The 18,611-nt window shown below is 38.8% G+C and overlaps 1 protein-coding gene across 1 annotated transcript; it reads left to right on the top strand.

Moving 5' to 3' along the window:
* Positions 1 to 343: 343 nt before the first annotated feature.
* On the top strand, positions 344 to 18,432 carry gpc2 (glypican 2). Its single transcript, XM_015387654.1, has 11 exons — positions 344 to 757; positions 2,062 to 2,220; positions 4,739 to 4,873; positions 5,792 to 5,967; positions 6,079 to 6,159; positions 6,775 to 6,940; positions 9,792 to 9,922; positions 12,093 to 12,239; positions 13,626 to 13,762; positions 15,476 to 15,648; positions 16,402 to 18,432. Exons 1-11 carry the CDS (start codon positions 592 to 594, stop codon positions 16,677 to 16,679), a joined length of 1,749 nt encoding a protein of 582 aa, XP_015243140.1. The 5' UTR covers positions 344 to 591; the 3' UTR covers positions 16,680 to 18,432.
* Positions 18,433 to 18,611: the final 179 nt, after the last annotated feature.

Here is an 18,611-nt window from a genome sequence, read left to right as displayed (position 1 = left end):
ATAATTAACCATAAAACATTTTTAATGCTTTGAATATTCCAATTGAGAGTATTACTGCTGCCACCGTCTGTATTAGAGGAAAAAAATGGTAGGGTGGCAACAGGGGTGGCCAATGATTGGCTAAGCGTGGCCATGGCCAACCCTGGCCCCCAATCTAGCTCCGACCCTGATTAGCTCTAGGATCGCCCCTGCCCCGATAGCAGGCGCTGTAACGCCTGAAGCCAGCCGGATTTATTTTGAAGGGAATCCCTTTTCCGGTTTCACCGTGTTTAAACTCCGTGGGTTTGACAGCGATGGCGCGTCATAGGGGATGGTTAAGCAGAGCAGGGAGATCCTCATTCATTCTGTGTTTACGCACAGCGGCGGGTATCCCAGGGAGGAAAATAAAGGAGGACACCATGGAAACACAAGACATGTAGAAAAAAAAAGAAATCCAGACCGGATGTTAATTAGAAACACAATGAAAACTGTGTTAGACTAGTTATTTGGGATCTTTTACACTTTTGCTTGCATCTATCTGGGTCCGTCCTTCATTTTCCCCCCCATCACCGGTCCATCCACCGGGTGCTTCTTTTTACTTGGAGCCTCACTATGAGGAGGATGGACACCCGGGTGTTGGTTTGGCTCTGCGCCGTCGCTGCGCTGTCGGAGAACCGGAGTCCTGCGGCTACAGCGGGGAGAAGCTGCGCTGACAGCCGGCAGGTGTACTCAGAGAAGGGCTACAGCACCAGCACCGCTCCTGTCACTCAGATCTCCGGTAAGTCCCACTAGTATAAGGATGCATCTAGTTTGCCTTTGAATAAATACAACTTTTAGATTCCATATATATAGAAAGAGAGAGAGAGAGAGAGATCCATATATATAGAAAGAGAGAGAGAGAGAGATCCCTAAACCTAATAAATCAACCCAAGTTGTAAGGAAGTATGACAATATTTTGGTTCTAAACTCACAGAGATAAAGAGCATCAGAGGATCATGATGAGTTTCCCTCAAGAGATAAAGCAACGCTGTTTAAAACAACTTCTACCCGCCCCCTCCTCCCTAATGCTGGTTTGAATGGGATGATTAAGGGGATGAGCAAATTGCCAACACCGGTGCAACAAAGAACCTCGCCCCTAATTAGTCTTTGCTCTGGCCCACTGCATGCAGGCTCTGTTCATTGCTCATAATCCACATGGAGTGATATATGTCTGATGTGGATCACAGGAAATCAGCTATGGATATTGCATTAAGTAGTTAAAGAGATACAAGGGGATTATTTTTAGATTTGAATAAAAACATGATGGGGGTCTCCATTTTAAATATATATGTATCTAAATCACTGCTTTGATTTACTCCCACGCAGACATTAAAGTGCTTCTATGATTAATTAAGGGTAAAAAAATGTTAGCTTGCAGGGTATTTATTTCATGGCAAATGAACTTGGTGTGTGAGGCAACTGCTGAATTGATTGATTTTTGTGTGCTGGGCTATCACCGCCTGAGCCTTTGCTGGCTGTCCCGTGGGCCAGGGGAGCAGATGGCTGGGAGAGAGAGAGGCAGTTTAGAAATGGAAATACAGGAATGAGAATGGGCTGATGGGAAGACACACAGAGAACAAAAGAGAGGGAGAGGAATGCCCTACAGGGAGGAGTTGGAAAAGACACTTTCCAATGCATTAACCACCAAATATTCGTATCAACCAAAGATTTAAAGCTTCCCCAGGCTTTGATCACTGTGCTTTGTCCTCGCCTCCTCCTGGTTTGTTCTTGCTTTCACACCTGAAGAAAGACAAGCAGGCCTCAGCTGACAAAGAGAGAAAATTGACTTTGAATAATTCATGCAGATAAATTGTAATTTCCTTCCCCGGTGTTATCTTTAATTAGATTCCCCTATTAAATGAACCTATACATTTATAGTAGAGTTTAGTTTCCCCCCCAAAAATGCCCTCCCAAAACCAGCCAGGTCATTATATATAATGCATTTCTACTTTAGTATAATGACCTGGCTGGTTGGAAAGTTAAAACACATAATTTTCTAATAGTGTGATAATGTTATGGTTTATCCTGATGTCTTTGGTACAGGTGAGCACCTACGACTTTGTCCTCAGGATTATACCTGCTGCTCTACTCAGATGGAGGAGACGCTGTCCCTGCAGAGCGAGAGGGACTTTCTGAAAGCCATCGAAGACAACAGCCAGTTCCTCTTGACCACCTTTACTCAGAGGCACCGTCGGTTTGATGGTGAGAAGATATTGTATAACATGATTTAATTTAATATATTAAAGTAAATGTTTCTTTTATAATAGGCTGAAGGAAAACTATTGTCCCAGTGATTTTTTTGGGACTTCTTTGGAAACAAATGGTCAGGAGCTATTCTTCTATTCAATTATTTAAAAAAATCTCTGTTACCAAATGCATTTAATACTCCAGGGATTGCATAAATACGCATTTCTTATCCTGTTAATTGTTCTATTAGAATTGTGCATAAAAGAAGAAATTATAATAATTGAATTTTATTGATCTTGCATCGAAGAAATTTACCTCCGCATTTAACCCAATCCAAACTTGCATTTCTTTCGTTTTTTTCATCATAACAACATTATATTACCAATCCCAAGGTTTTTTTGTTTAGTATCAGCGTAAACCAAGAAAAATTTAAATGGATATGATTGTTTTATTTCCATTTGAGTCATAACATCATAGACTACAATACCAGCAAAACAGTAATAGAGCAAACACTAGTGTGATGTATACTGACATTTAAAGTTGTATACATTGAGTTAGATTTAAAATTGAATAAGCATAGGGGCTGCATTTTTGGAGCTATTACACAATAAAGTATTTTGTCTTCTTAATATATCAAGTTATCAGCCAATTTTGGTCAGTAACTGGCAAATCAAACACCAATAGAAATCCAAGATCTTTCACTATATAGAATGATGTACTGTATAAATGAGGCTAAACTTCTTTTGTTTTCAGCTGGATCTAAAAGTACTAACCAAAGAACCAACTGCATTTTTTTTTTTTGCTTTTGCATATTTTGGTTATTAAAGTTAAAAAGAAAAAAAGAAAAGAAAAAGAAATTAGCAGGTTAGATATACGGTACATAAAAAGTGGGCATCTGCTATTTCACTTTGAAAAGGAAAGACCAGCTTGTTTGTCCAACATTTTCATGGGTAGGGCTACAGAGAAGCGTTAATCTTATCTGTTGTTGCAGTTCTTGTGTGGTTTGTCGTCCGAACCAGGAGTCAGTTGTGGCAGAAGGCCAATCATACCAGGCCCTATTCTACTGAAGTCTTTTTCCTCTTTAAAGAGGACTCCTCTTCACTGTTGCTACATGCTTGCATTGGATAAAGAATTATAAACAAAGCAATAGTTAGAACCAACATTTGACCTACCTTAAATTAATAACTGCACTGTGATGAACTAAATTTGACTGTGTTGTGTTTAAGTGTTGAAGCTGGGTTTGTCTAAATGACTTGGGTGTATTTGTTGAAATCTGATGTATTTGATCATATATTTATTTGTATCTTGGACGGGTTGTAAAGTCCTTTAAGAACGTATTTTAAAAAAAATTCCCTTTAATCGCTTTATATATATGGAGATCGGTCTAGATTGGAGCGGAGGGGAGTATGTGAAATTTGGAGTTTAATTCATCCCCACGTGGAGTACTTACATGTGATTGGTTTATACAAGGGAGCTTCATGATTGGTGGCAAACCATCCCCTGTTTAAGAAAATGCATTTGTGTATCGAGGCACGTCAAGGGAGTCTCAAAAATCCACACACAAATGCAAAGAAGTTTAAAGACCACTGATACTTTGTATTTAATTTATGATTGTTTATGGACCAGAAATACCTTTGTCCTTTGTGTGTGTGGATTTTTTTTTTTTGTGCTTTTGTGAATCATGCTGTGCATGTGGGGATCTTGTCCTGTGCATGTATGAATCACATATGTGTATTTGTGAATATTGAGAAAAAATTTAGCCCAATATATAAACAATAAAGGTTATCTAGAAAACCCACTTTCATGAAAAACTAACTGGATTATAAAATTAATTTAAAGAACAAACAGATCCCTATTAAATCACTACATGTGAGCTATATACCTATCAGGACTCTAATCAGCACAGTTTGGGTTCTGACCATCTCTTATTACATCTAATAAAAATCCTTTTTTTCCACCCCCATTGCAGTTTTTCTCTTGTAAATGGAAAATTCTTTTTAGTGAACCGCAATGACCTCACCAGGACATGTGTTAACCAGCCAGCTTCCTTCTGAGAACTCCCAACCACATCCTACAAACCGACCCTCATGAGTGAAATTTGTTAATTATCCCCTTTAGACATCTGGAAACGGCTCTAATGAGTTCCTACATTAAGGAGAATGTAGCCATGGATTCATATTTCAATGCGGCAGGTTTCTGCTCACCAGCTGAATTTACACTTCTCCTCCTACCTGCCATCGACTGCTATCACCTTTTTTTTTTTTTTTAAACCTTCATACTTTTATATAATGTCTGATGAGTCATATCAAGAAGCTCAAGAAGTGGGAGACTGGATATGAGTCTTGAAGGCAGGTTTTTAATAGAGTACGCTCTGTTATTTACTGCAGTGCAGGATCTGATGTCCCTGTAAGCTGATAATCCTGTGGCAGAGAGAGGGTGTGATGGACCGCCTACACAGAAACATAACTATAATGTAGTATAATAAAAGGGAAATGAGAGTTTCATCATATTTAATCCTCCTGTGTCTGTGCAGAGTTCTTCAGAGAGCTTATAGACCTTTCTGAGAAGTCTATGAACCAGATGTTTACCAAGACCTATGGCCGGCTCTTCACCCAGAACACACACATCTTCCAGGAGCTGTTCCTGGAGCTTCGGAGATATTATTCCGGTTGGTTTGATCACTTCTCTATCCTCCTCACCCTCAGTCTGATATATTCACAACATCCTGGGAAATTATCTTAAAAACACAAAACAAACAGAGATGCTAAAGATAGCAGGAGCAATATTCAGAGAAATAATTCTGATGCTTTATTAAATCTTCAGACTCAGTAAGCAGCAGTAAAGAACCAGGTTTTTCAAATATTTTTGAGGAGTGCTGGTATGCCAAGTGGAATGGGGAGGAAAAGAAAGGGAGGAAAATTGGATTCCCACAGATGCCAGACTGTTTCTAATTCTGGGCCGTATCGCTCTGTTTTGGCACGACAGCCGTTAGCTGGCGAGTCCGTCTGCAGGCTGTCGCTTGCTTAGTCAACTTGTCTGTGTTTGCCAAGCAGCGTGTTTGGCTCATTTGAGGCTCCCGACTGCAGATTGTACAGCCGCAGACTCATTCTGTGAGGAGACCAACGAGTGTCCCAAGCAGACCGCATGTCATGCCATATTATAGTCTGTATACAAAAACGGCAAATATTTACAATGATTTAATATTTCTCATATAATGAGCTCTGTCTAAATTATATTTTGCATGGTTTTGCACAAGAACAACACTTTGTTCAGTCTTTTTAAATGCATTAGAATTAATTCAGTTTGTCATTAACGTCTTAATTCAGTCACTATTTGCTGGAAGTGGATTAATGCGACTCCTCAACAAAGTTATATAACTTATTCTCAAAGTTGTTTAATGTGTAGTTCATCAGAAAAGAGAATAGATAACTACAAAGGTATAACCTTTTAATAGACAGACTGGAGAAGAAAATCAAAAATACGAATAAGAAAAGCCAAACATTTAATAAAATATTCCCTAGTTTGTGAATTTTTAATCTGATATTTTCCATTATTTATTTGTTTTTGTTACCCTTTGTATCCTCAGGGGGTAGCGTGAGTCTGACAGAGGTCTTCTCAGACTTTTGGTCCGGAGTGGTGGAGCGAGTCTTCTCACTGGTCAACCCCCAGTATCAGTTCGGTGACGATTACCTGGAATGTGTCAGCAAACACGCTGAGCAGCTGCAGCCCTTTGGAGACGTGCCTCGCAAACTTCGAGTGCAGGTGTGTGTACAAAGTAACCATAAAGCCCAAAATAATAGAACTGTAAAATAAAAAAAAAGTAAATATTGGGCACTTATTTGTTTGATTTGATGATATTTTGTTTGCTTTCAGGTGTCCAGAGCTTTCATAGCTGCCAGAACTTTATCTCAGGGCCTGGCTTTTGGACGGGATTTTGTGAATACTGCCACAAAGGTCAGTGGTTCCGTTTTTAATCCCAGATTATTTTCCCCCGGTAAATGCGGTGGCAGTTTATTATGTAATCTCAATCTTAGCATCGAGAAAAACATGTATTTCTAACTATACCTCCTTCTGAAAGGGCTCCGTCCTTCAGTGTTACAAATAAAGAGATTGGCTTTCTAAAGAAAAAAAACTATTTAGTCTTTTTTTTATTTGTATTTAAAATTCTAGAAGAATTTATCATTATTCCTTGTCAATGAAAAAGGAAAGTAAGCACTACAGTTATAAAGGGGTATAAAACTCTAAGAACAATGACGTTTTAGTCACTCATTATGATTATGATGGTTAACAAGAAACCACTGATCTAGACAAACAATAATTTGTAAAATATAGAGGAAATCCAATATGTAATACAGAAAACAATCTAGTGATAAAATCAGAATTAAAGGTAAATAACTGCAGAAAACAAACTTACATCACTAGCTGTTGCTGTCTGACTGAAAACTGATTTATATTAAAGTTTGTTTCTGAGGCGAGTCTCCCTTTGGAGGCGTCAATCAGCTCATTGTGTTTAGTTTGCTCTGTTGATCCAGTTTGTTTTGTCGGTCTTTGCCCTGCTCCGTGTTCCAGTTGACAGCAGATTCAGAGTGTGTGCGGGGCCTCATGCGTCAGTGGTACTGCCCCCTGTGCAGAGGCTTGCCGTTTCTGCGGCCTTGCCACTCGCTGTGCCTCAACGTGATGAAGGGCTGCTTGGCCAATCAGGCTGAGCTGGAGGCAGAGTGGAACAATTTCATAGGTGGGTAAACGCCGTACATGTGTTTTTTTTCCCAAATGTATATTTGAAGAGGATTTCAAGGATCCAGGGTTATTCTACACTTTTCTCTGTAAGCATTAAAATTAGTTTTGAGGGTATTTTGTTCTATATTCTTCTCTGCTAATCACCTCCAGCGCATTTGGGTTGAATGCACATGCACATTAGTCTCCCAGTGGAAAATAATTCCCACAACACGGTGGTCTCACCACCATGCTACACAGTAGCAATGCTATTAGCTATATTTTGTGCATAGCTTTTTTTCCTAAAAGACATGTAGGTTGGAATTAAGATAGACTATTTGTTTTAGTTTAGTCAGAGCACATAACTCTGTTCTGCTGCTGTTAGAACATTTTAACAGGCTGCTCTCTTGCTTGGATCTGATTGGTGGAAGGCACCGACCTCTTGGATGGTTCTTTTATCACCACAAGGATCATTCAGAGCTTCCTCTTAGTGAATGCTTAGTTGAGGTCACCTCTCTTATTAAGGTCCTTCTCCTTAGAATAGCCTCAGTTTTGCGAATCGAACATTTCTAGGGAAGGTCTTAGTGAGTCCAGAATGTGTTGCATCCCCAATAGAGACCACAACGTTTTTTGGGATGATAAACACTGGCATGTGGTTTTCTGTATCCAGATTTGGGTTTCCATTCTGGTGTAAAAGGCCAACCGTGACATCTACTATTGATTAGTTCACCACAGTCATGTTCAGTCAAATAACCCGACTACAGATGGAGATTGGAGAAACCACAGTCCAAGTTTTGATATTATACTAAATGGTGTGAATATTCATGTAAACTGTCATAAAACGGGACAGATGGACCCAGTATTCAATGTGAGACAGTCAGTAGGAAAGTTCAAAACATTTATTAGTATAAAAACGTACAACTAACTGACACTAAAGTGGAGCTGCGACTCTCGGCTGCTGCAGGAGGGGGGGCGGGGCACCACCCAATCTCAGACACTCTGGTGGGAGAAACACAGGTAAGTGACCACGATCATCTGACAGAAGATGATCTCAGTGAGTCACTTACCTGGTTCAACAGTTCAGTCTATCTCCCTGGAAAGGGGCGAAACTCAGCCGCTGGACTGAAGGCAGATGCGGCATGCGTCACTGAGTGTCCCCGGTGCAGCAGTCCCAGAGAACTTACAGGAAGCTGATCCTGGACAGGGATTCAGAACAGACAGAACAGGCAGGATCCAGACATTCTAGAGTTCCCAGGCAGGTTCGGAGTCCAGAAGCGTGACCAGGTGGACACGCACACGTGCAGAAAGGATCAGGTGCAGACAAGCATGCTCAGTGGAAGAGGGTAGCCGAGACAGGACGTGGAACCAGAACTTGATGCAGGACCTATAAACTGGTCTCCACCTTGGAGCCAGGCTTACTGGGATAAAAACTGAACCTCCCCGCGTATAGAGCCAAAAACCCAGAGGACTCAGCAGGGGAGGAACAGTGGACAATCAGGAGAAGAGAGGGACACAAAAACCCTCTTTCCACTGGCTGCCAGGATCCAGGACATGAACCTTAGAATAAATAGAACTCAGAAGACTGAACAGAAAACAACATCTAATGATCTGGCCATGATAGCTGGAACTGAGCCCAATATAAGGGAAACTGGCAGGTGGATGGGATGAGTGATGGTTAGGAGCTGGAAAGAGTGAAGCAGGTTAAAGGCATGAGTAATTAAGGCCAGCTACAGCAGATCATGACAAAACATGTTTATTTTATCCATCTCCATCCACCCATCTTCTCCCGCCTAATCTGTCAGGTTGCATTGAAGCTGCTGCCTATCTCCAGGAGTCTGTGGCCGAAAGGCAGGGTACACTTTTACTTTTTATAAATTTGCAAAACATTTTTTTTCACTTCAACATTTTCAAAATACAAACTACACTTTAATTAGTCAAAGTAAGGATATGAGATGGTAAAGAGCCAGAGGGCGGGTACCCCAGAGTGATTATAATAGAACATATGTCAGCTGTATCTTATTAAAAAATGGCATCCAAAGCCTACAACTTCATTTGATATAAATTTTTAAGTGTGCATTTTTTTTTAAAACTTTTTTTTAGCAGAAGATATCATTTCATTACCATTTAGAAGTTGATTTTAAACCTCTTTTTAAATGAATTTCAGTGTGCTGGGATTGATGGCTGATTGCAGTCGATGTCTAGTATCTTCTCGATTAGAACACGCATCTTCAGAGGTTTAGCTCTCCAATAATAACTCTGCTCTGCTTACAAAGTTTTTCAATTACTATACCACTGCAAATGCTGGCAAATTTACTTGGACGTGATGAATTCATGTGAGCATTTAGGCCTCGTCCGGCTGTTCGCTGAACTCTGACCTCAGCTGTATTTTAGGTTTCTAGGTGAGGCAGATTATGGATTTCAGCTTAAGCTTTCACAACTTAGTGTCCCTACAATGGAAACTGTCAGCAGTCAAATTACTTCCAGCAGCTTTCCGATTCATTAACATAATTATAGTGGACAGACCAAAAGCTAGAAATCTTTTATTTTGCCCTTGACGCTCATTTATTTCCCCTTTCTCTTCACCCTAATAAATTCCTCCATTAATCATTCATGCCTCTCTGCTCAGCTGATCTGTCCTGCTGCGTTTCCCTTTCACTTTCATCATAGCTATATATGAGCCCTCATCCTTGATTCGTATTAAAAACCACTCCAATTTATTTTAGGTATTCCATATCATTGCTCTCAACCTTGTTGTTTTTCATTCTCCTCTTTATATGATTGCAGTTTGACCAAAAAACCTCCTAAAGCTATATGATTAAACTGGAACACCCCACTGTTGAGTCATTGGGAACGTCCCTCTCTCTCTCTTCCAGATGCTCTCTATCTGGTCTCTGAGAAGCTGGAGGGGCCGTTTAACTTTGAGCTCGCAGCTGATTCTATTTCTGTAAAAGTGTCAGAGGCCATCATGCACATGCAGGAGAACAGTGTGAGCATCTCCAGCAAGGTAAGGAGAAACAGACCTGACAGATGATTGCATGAATAGATGCATTAACATAGAACTGTGGTGAGCAAGTGTTACGCCTTCCTTACCCACCAACAAATTAATTATAATGAATATAAAGTAAGCAACAAATTGAAATTTACCAGTACATTTTTATTTGTAAACTGCTTTCTATATCTAAAGAGATGTGCAAGTACAGTACTGGCCTGGCAAACACTGGTTTAAATGACATCTAACATTCTCCTTTGAGAATTTTATATTATCATGAGTACCACTCCCAGTCAAAAGTATTGATGGTTGTCCAAAGGTGGAATGTACAATAACTGAAATAAATACAATTTTACTTAATCTTTTAATTTGAGCATTTAATTTTTACAATTTTATTTTTTCCATCTAAAAAAAAGAACAAAACACATAAATATGTTGCCTGGAATTCAGTAAGGAATCTAAATAAATGCAAAATAAAATGATATTATAAACCTGTACTGTGCTCCTCTGAGTAACTTTCTTATAATCACATTTAAACTTGATGAATTTGGAAAAAATACACTGACTTAATTAGTTGTACTTTGTTTTCATCAAGACACCTCAGCTGCTTTGATATGCTCCGATAGCTCAGTTTGAAAAACAGCAGATACCAGGATGTTCTCTACATCCAGTCTGTTCCTCTGCTTGGTTTAGATGTGTGTCAAAGCTGCAGGGGAACTCAAAGAATAACTTACTTTTTGGTTGATAAAAGCTTGTTTAATTTTCTATTCAATGCAAAACAGATTCCAACCCTATTTTATTTTAATACTTGTAAAATATTTTCATGTACCCCTTGGAATGCGTCCGCGTATCCCTGTTTGGGAAACATTGATTTTGACGTTGGTTTTTAGGCTAAATCTGGTCGGTCCGTCATAAGCTTATTTAGTCGAGAAATAGTTGTTGAAATTAGGGCTGTGTTTGCTTGTTCTGATTTTGTCCCACTTTAGTCCAATAAAGTTTTCAACAACTTTTCAATGATCTGAAAATAGCAGCTTTTCACCTTTTACTTTTCAACCTAATGTAGACGTCGTTTGGATGTAAATCATGTCATCTTTTCAATGTCTTTCAATAAATTTTTGCTCAGTGGGAAATGTCCAGGTGAAATCTCCAGCTGTCTCTGCTTTGGGCAGCAATCTTGTTCTTTGTTTGTTTGTTTTTAGAAAGAAAAAAAAAACTTGGAGCATTGACAATAGGGCTAAATACTTCTCACCCACTGAGCAAAGACTGGTCGAAAAGACAACATGACTGACGTCCAAACGATGTGTACATTTGTTTCAAAAGTGAAAAGCGGTAATTTCCAGATCAGCTCTATTATTGGACTAAAGTGGGGCTAAATCAGACCGACCAAACACAGCCCAAGTTTCTACAACTATTTTTGGACTAAATAAAGACTATGAAGGACCGACAAGATTTAGCCTAAAACCCAACATCTAAATGTCGTCTGGTGTTTTGGGGAAGAGTTTCTGTGTCCTCAAAACTTATTGGGTTTGGATCCCAAATGAAGTTTAATGCAATGATTATTGCTCTCTGCTAATTTCAAAATGGAGTCTATGATCAAACCGTTTGAACAGAAAAATACAGCCTCAGCCTCATTTCTGCTTCAGATTCTGCAGAAGGCAACAATATTTTAAGATATGTCAAAATGCTCACCTTCCTTACATAAATTATGTCACCTAATAATTTTGCTAGGTTTAAAGTAACAGCTGTTGTTATGCATATTAATATAAAATCATGTTCGCTTAAATGCCAAGACATGACTAAGAAACTTCAGGGTCTTGGTTATTTTCAAAAAAGATCAAAGTTTTTTTCCCTCTTATTTGTTGTATGTGGGTGAACTTCAAGGACTGATGTTGCATTTTGATTAAATGATACTTTGGGAAAGTCAGAGCCCACACAGTTTTTCAAATTTTCAAGCAGTAAAGAGCTTCAGCTCAGCAGGAGTTGGGTTTCCCTCTCTGTTGGTGTGTAATGTAAATGAATGTTAGTAAAAAGATTGAGTTAAGGGACTGTGTTAGCCTGAGCAACCAAGCAATGCATTGTAAAGGCCTAAATATAGGAATTGTATGACATGGCCTTGCAGAAGAAGGAAATAAAAAAAATCTCATTGTATGTGCATGTCTTCTGATCATTTCCTTATTTCTTTAAGGTGTTCCAAGGTTGTGGAAATCCCCGACCAGCTCCAGCACGGAACAAGCGTTCACCCAATGAGTCAGGGGGCAACAGGAAGCCCTTCCGCACCTACACCCCCGAGGAGAAACCCACCACAGCTGCAGGCACCAACTTGGACCGGCTGGTGGGTGGGAAAAAAAGGAATGAAGCAGAGACTAAACTATTGCTATATTCAAGCTGCAGATCTAACCAATATACACAATATTAAGCCAATATGCTCAGAATGCAAAAAACCTGTTGGGTTGGAGCAAAAACCTGTTGTTGTTTATTTTTATTTAGCATTATTTAGTCACACTTATGTTTGGTTATGAAACAAGGAAATCAGAAACAGCAGCTTCACTTTATGCAACTTGAACTTTTTCATATTCTTTAACATTAAAACCACAAATTTGACAGGATTTAATGGCCGTCACCAAAACACAAAAATGGCACTTAGTATTAGTGTACACAAACAAAAGAAAAATTTAGTTTGCAATATTTTCTACATATAAACATAGCATTGCTGTGTTCATATTTTTAGGCCTTTTAAGTCTAATATATCCCAATTAAACCCTTGTATCAAATCAGTTTGACTGACGAGGTATAAGTCAGTCTGGTAAGGCTCAATACTCTCTGGTGTAAAACAGGCTGGACCAATCACAGCAAAGGAGGCGGGCTCATAATGCAACTGCGCTTATCTGTAGCCATAATAGTCAAAATTGCAGCCACAATGGAACAATGTCTCACCTATGCCCTTTATTACGTCCTTAAAGAGCCGTTTATGTCATTGAAATTTCATCAACTGGTTAGTGGAAGAACTTTTTATTTTTAAAGATGCTTCTGCATCACATCTGTAGTGGTCCGATTGGTTCCAAACTGTTGAAAGCATTTGGCAAGATGTGAAATGCCTTCACTTGTCACCTAGTTAGATATTAGTCCACCTGTGTGTAATTTAATCTCAGTATAGCTTCACGCCTTAATCGTCTCTTTGAAAATTTAGTGAGCAAATAGATTGATAGAAAAATGATTAATCCTTATTATACACAAATGTGTTTTTTTTTTTTTTCATAAACCCCCCATGAAGTGGATTATAGTTCATGGTTATAAGGGCACATATAGTAAAAAAGTTCAATGTAAATGTAATGTACTGCACATTTGATTCATAAGTAAAACTACAATAATCAATGCTTTATCTAGAAAAAAAAGTATATTATATTAGTAATACATACAAACAAAAATAATACATTTTAAAAGAGGGAAAAATAAGATAGATGTGTTTGGAAACATACTGATCCTCAGAACAGAAGGGCTTAAACAAAAAGATGTACAAGAGGAGGACCAGGACTGAAGTGTTAGTATATTGAATAGAGCTCCAAGAACGCCTGTGTGGTGTAATCAGAAACAGTGTCAGGTCTGCTTTTCACATTGCCCACCATCAGTACCTAACATGGTTTGTCCAGCCAGCTGAACAAAGAATGATGCTTCAAAAACGAGTCTGAATCATTCCCAGTTTCCTCCCACCTCCACAAAGGTTACTGAGCTGAAGGAGCGACTGAGGCCCATGCGAGGCTTCTGGGTGTCCCTCCCACACACCATCTGCAACGATGAGAGGATGGCGGCCGACGTCACTAATGAGGACCGCTGCTGGAACGGGCAGACCCGGGGGAGGTGAGCCAGATCAGAGGAAAGCGACTGGAGGTGATGAAGGTGGGGTGGTCAGGGAGGCTTTCAGAAATAGGCAAAGGAGAGGAGAGAAGAGCGAGGGAATATCGGCGCAGAGGTGGAGAGGTGCAACAGATGGAAGAGAATGTATTTTATTTAGCCTGCACCAGTCACCCACATGCTCTCTGCAGGCAGCCTGGTTTTATGCCCACAGATTCAGCCTAGGTAGCAGGTTTGACTTTTATAAGACATTTAGTTCAGTTTCTGAGAAGAAGAAAGAAGAAAATACCTTCTGTATTCATACAGCTTCATTTAGCAACAAAGAGAGTAAGAATACATCAAAATTAGCCCCTTTAATCAGAACCTGGACAAGCAGCCAGATCTCCTGGTGTTGCTTTTTATTCAAGCATGAGAAAACCTAGCTTTTATATTTACTTATTTATGTTCTTACTTCTGTTTATGCTTCTTTGTTCAGCCAAATGTTTCAGATGACCCTAAAAATTTACATGCCAAACAACAGCTCCATTTATGCTACCTTTTTGAAACCGTGCCGAGATCGGGCCGAGCACGGTATCATAACCAAACCAAATCACATTTATAACCAAACTACCTGAATGTTACGGGCGCCGCCATGTTGATTTGCTTGTTGTCCTCTAGAGAGCAGTAGTACCGTAGATCGTCACCTAGAGGCGAGGAACCGTGATAGCGTGATGTGTAAGGGGTCGCAAGGAACCGAGCTCAGCAAGGTTAACTGATCCAAGCTCAGTCCGAACTTGTCAGAGCAGTGGTCTCAGTTCTCTCTCTCTTTTTTTTTTTTTTTTTAGTTCACATGTCGTCAATCTTATTAGTTTTTTGCAAATGTTTGCATTTTTCGAACATCCCGGTCTGTCAGCTGCCTGTTTGTTGGTATTTGATTAGATTTTTCTAAACAGCTGTTAGACTACTGCATATATCTGCCCTGAGCTTTAATGAAGATCCAAGAAATGTTGTTTTCAGTAAACAATACTCCAGTATCCCCTTTTCTACAGATCTGAATATTATTAGAAAGTATTTTCATCTCAGGCTGCCGGAGATGGATTTTTTCAAATATGTGCAACACATGAGCATAGTGTAAATGGCCTGATCCTGATGTAAGTGTATTTCATGCCACCCTGTATGAGCACTGACGAAGATTCACTCACCTCAGCATACCAAATGCTGGATGATGTGGCTGGGAAGTGGGACTTATTTTTCCAATTAAGTTAGTTATTTATTTGTCTGCTTTGCAGAACATATAGATTAATTATTGAGCATTAAACTGGTCTGAGTCTCTCTCCAAACATGAGCTTTATTGGGATCCAAACAATACAAAAATGCACCTAACATTTCACTAAACTGATATTTTAAGTTGCTTAATGATGTGGCATACAGATGGCTCAGTGGTTTTCTTCCATCAACACCGTTCTTTGCTTAAAAGAATAAAATTAAACCACATAACAGTCCCTTTTTTATCACCAGTGGTAGTCTAAACTGGAACTGCTTTGATGGAAAAGTCTCCAAGAGTGGAGTTTAGTGCATTTAGTTTTAATAGCTGACAAAAGGCAAGGCGGCGGTGCTACCCACTGGGTCACTGAGCAGCGGCGTCACAGTTATCAAACTTTTAAATTTTTTTTTTATTTCTAAAGGCGGTCCTTCAGCTGACTAAAGAGCTTTGAGATGTCTATGATTCTTTGTGTCCAGGTACCTCCCGGATGTTACCGGCGACGGGCTCACTAGCCAAATAAACAACCCAGAGGTGGAAGTGGACATTTCCCGTCCAGATGTGAAGACCAAACAGCTGATCATGGATCTGAGGGTCATGACCAACAAACTGAAGCATGCTGAACGCGGACAGGACATGAACTTCATAGACAGTGGGTTCAGTTATAAACTACCTTGCAGCATTCAGCATATTAATCACACTGCAGCTCAAACATTGAGTGCACTACATTGGAAGTTTGTGTATCAGATCAACAGGTTTGAACATCTAGAAACCATATAGATCTGTGCCTTTCAATTTAGTAATATGCTGCTGGAAGGCAGTATTTAATGATTTTACAGCTTCGATACGTCTGTATTTAGTTCCATCCATCTTCTCATTAACAGCGCTGCCATGTCAATTTTTTTTTCTTTTTTAGAATAATGCTGTTTTTCCAGGATAATGTGCTGCTCTAGTTTTTTTTAAACATGCTGCTTTTTGTGCATTGAACAGAAAGTTCAGTCCTTTCTACTTTCACATTTGATGTGACCTTGAATTTTCCTCAGTAAAATTAATAGAACCAGAGGCTTTCTTCTCACTTTATAAAAATCCAAACTTGCAGAGCTCATAATCGTTTTCTTGCATCACATTCTTTATTTTTAAACAAAATTAAAAGCATGTTTCCTTTTCCTTGCGCTTCCAAGTTGTGCACATTTTTAATCTGTCATCTAAAATCTAAAGTAATAATTTCATGATTCAGGTTGTAACATCAAATAGTATTTATATTGGTTACTTAATGCAAGGGGTACTGTTGTTAATAAAATAAAATCTGTATGTATTCTAGTACTTATCAATATCCAGAATTAATGAGAAATGGTCTGTTTTATTGATAAAAAAATTATTGCATGTTTTTATTTCCTTGTTTTAGGTGAGGATGGCAGTGGCTCAGGGGGTGGAGATCAGGGTGAGAGGTACAGTGATGATTGGCCGGGTTATGGCCCATACTCTCCTCCATACAGCAAACCTCCACATAACCCCGTCTCCAACGCGGCCAAGCCTCCACGAGGCCGCGAGAAAAACGGGTCCAAGTGGAGCAAAAACAACGGCCACGGCCGCGTGCGATCCTCTGCCAAGCTGCACACCTCCGGCCTTCTTCCCCTGTTGTCCTCTCAGTTTGTGATCTATGTCGCCCTCTTGTGGAGATAGCTGGCTGTTACAATCTGGTGGTTTTATAGAGAGGTGTTTGCTATGCTGCCGTTTTAAGCACATTCTGAAGAATTACTAAAGCCATTCCATTTGGGTACACCAGCAAAAAAAAAAAAAAAAACAACAACAAACAAAATCAGTTTAAATTAGCAATAATTTAACAGCACAACATAAAGAAAAAAGGAAATATTTCCCCCAATCAACAAAGGTAAACTTTCCCCAATTTTGAAGCAAAGAGAAAAAAGTTAAACTATGTTTCAAGTGCCATTTGTGAGATTTTGACCTGTTGGAGTTTGATGCTGATTTGTTTGTTTTTTACTGAAAGTCGAAATATTTTTTATTGTTTCAATGTCAAGTGAATTAGCACCTTTTTTTTGCGTGTTTGAGACAGTGGATAGTCTCGTCTGTGATGTAGAGCTTAGGGATGTCATTAATTAACTGTGTTTTGGCAAAAAGATGAGTCAAACTAAGGACCTCTATCTGCTGCTTTTCTTCCTTAGTTTGACATTGAGCTTACTAATTTTTTGGTGTGTCTGACAGATGGCTTTAATGAACTTGTTCAACTAGATAGTACAAATAAACACAAACACATCACCTTGAAAACCAAACAATGGACTGAGTTTGAATGTAAAGTGTTAAACCTGCTTTTTATTTAATTGTAAAATATTGTTTATATCTGAGTTTAAAAGCAATGTTTGTGTTTTTATTTTTTGTAAAACATGTTTGTCTAATTTTTGTGGGGGAAAAAAAAGAGAAAAGTCAACATGAATTGAGCTTTCATGGTCTTAGAATATAGTTACCATAATAATTTTGGTTTAATCTGACCCAAATGAAGGGGAGTGTTTTTGTGGGAGTTTTTCTGACTTTTCAAACTATCTACTGTTTTCAGGTTTTATCTCTAAGGGTCATTTTAATCCAACCCTTTTCTATTTTCTTCTTAAAGCAAATGATGATCACAATATAGAACCATCACTCTACTGTAACTTTCAGTTACCTAAATAAAAACTAAAAGCAGTGTGTTAAAGACATCAAGCCTAAATGACATTTAGAAATACAGACTTTGACACTATCAATAAAAACTCTTAACTTATTGAAACATATTTTTTTTTTATCTTGATGTATTGCTTTGGTATCAAAGGAAGCATTACATGTAATGGATGTAAATGTTAATTTGCTGAAGCTTTTCTTAGCAGGGGTCAGGTATTTCGTAAAAAATTTGGTTTATGAACAGTTTTACTAAATAATGAGTGGGATTTTAATTTGGTGGAAAGAAATTGTATGTTTTATTTTGAGGTAAAGCCAATCATTAGCCGTTAATTTAAGTAAACATTTGGTTGGACTTTTTGAGAGAGTATGGAGCGACTGAACATTTAAATGAATGTATAAATGCTGCAAATAGACACTTCTGTTACAGAACAGGAAAATCACATTTTTGTATCCTCTCCCAGCAAATTAGAAGTAAATGTCAGCTTGGAGTAAAGCCTTCCAGTTAAAGCAGCAGGCATTTCACCACAGGCTGTTCCATTAAACCTGTGGATAAATGCGTTTTAATGATGTGCTTTTGATGATAAGCAGCCAGGTAACTGAGCGGCAGCTTTCTTTGTATGTGTAAAACTTCAGGAAAGTCCTTCATTGTTTCTCAGATAACTTCTGCAACAATTCCTGTCAAGGTGAAAGTGCAACACAAATTTCATGTTGTGGTTTGTTTTGTTTTGTTATCAACCTGGTGATATTTTCAGCTTCAATAAAAACCTGAAGGAAAAAGTTTTCTGTTTTTTATTCCATAAAAATAGCTGAAGGAACAGCTGAGTTTTAATATTCTTGATACATCAAGAGTCAATACAATGCTTACGTTAAGGTTTTACATTTTTTTATTTGTGTTGCATACTAAAGGATGCAAAAGAAGAGCAGGAATCGGAAAACAATTATAAC

The sequence above is a fragment of the Cyprinodon variegatus genome, unplaced genomic scaffold, assembly GCF_000732505.1.
Source record: "Cyprinodon variegatus isolate N-32 unplaced genomic scaffold, C_variegatus-1.0 Scaffold400, whole genome shotgun sequence".
NCBI lineage: Eukaryota > Metazoa > Chordata > Actinopteri > Cyprinodontiformes > Cyprinodontidae > Cyprinodon > Cyprinodon variegatus.
Note: the sequence above shows the minus strand (reverse complement) of the source record. Positions and strands in the feature narration are given on the sequence as shown.

Coding starts and splice junctions, on each gene's coding strand:
- gpc2 (XM_015387654.1), top strand. CDS start 592: ATGAGGAGGATGGACACCCGGGTGTTGGTTTGGCTCTGCGCCGTCGCT. Junction 2,221..4,738: donor GAGGCACCGTCGGTTTGATG/GTGAGAAGATAT, acceptor GTGTCTGTGCAG/AGTTCTTCAGAGAGCTTATA. Junction 6,160..6,774: donor TTGTGAATACTGCCACAAAG/GTCAGTGGTTCC, acceptor TCCGTGTTCCAG/TTGACAGCAGATTCAGAGTG.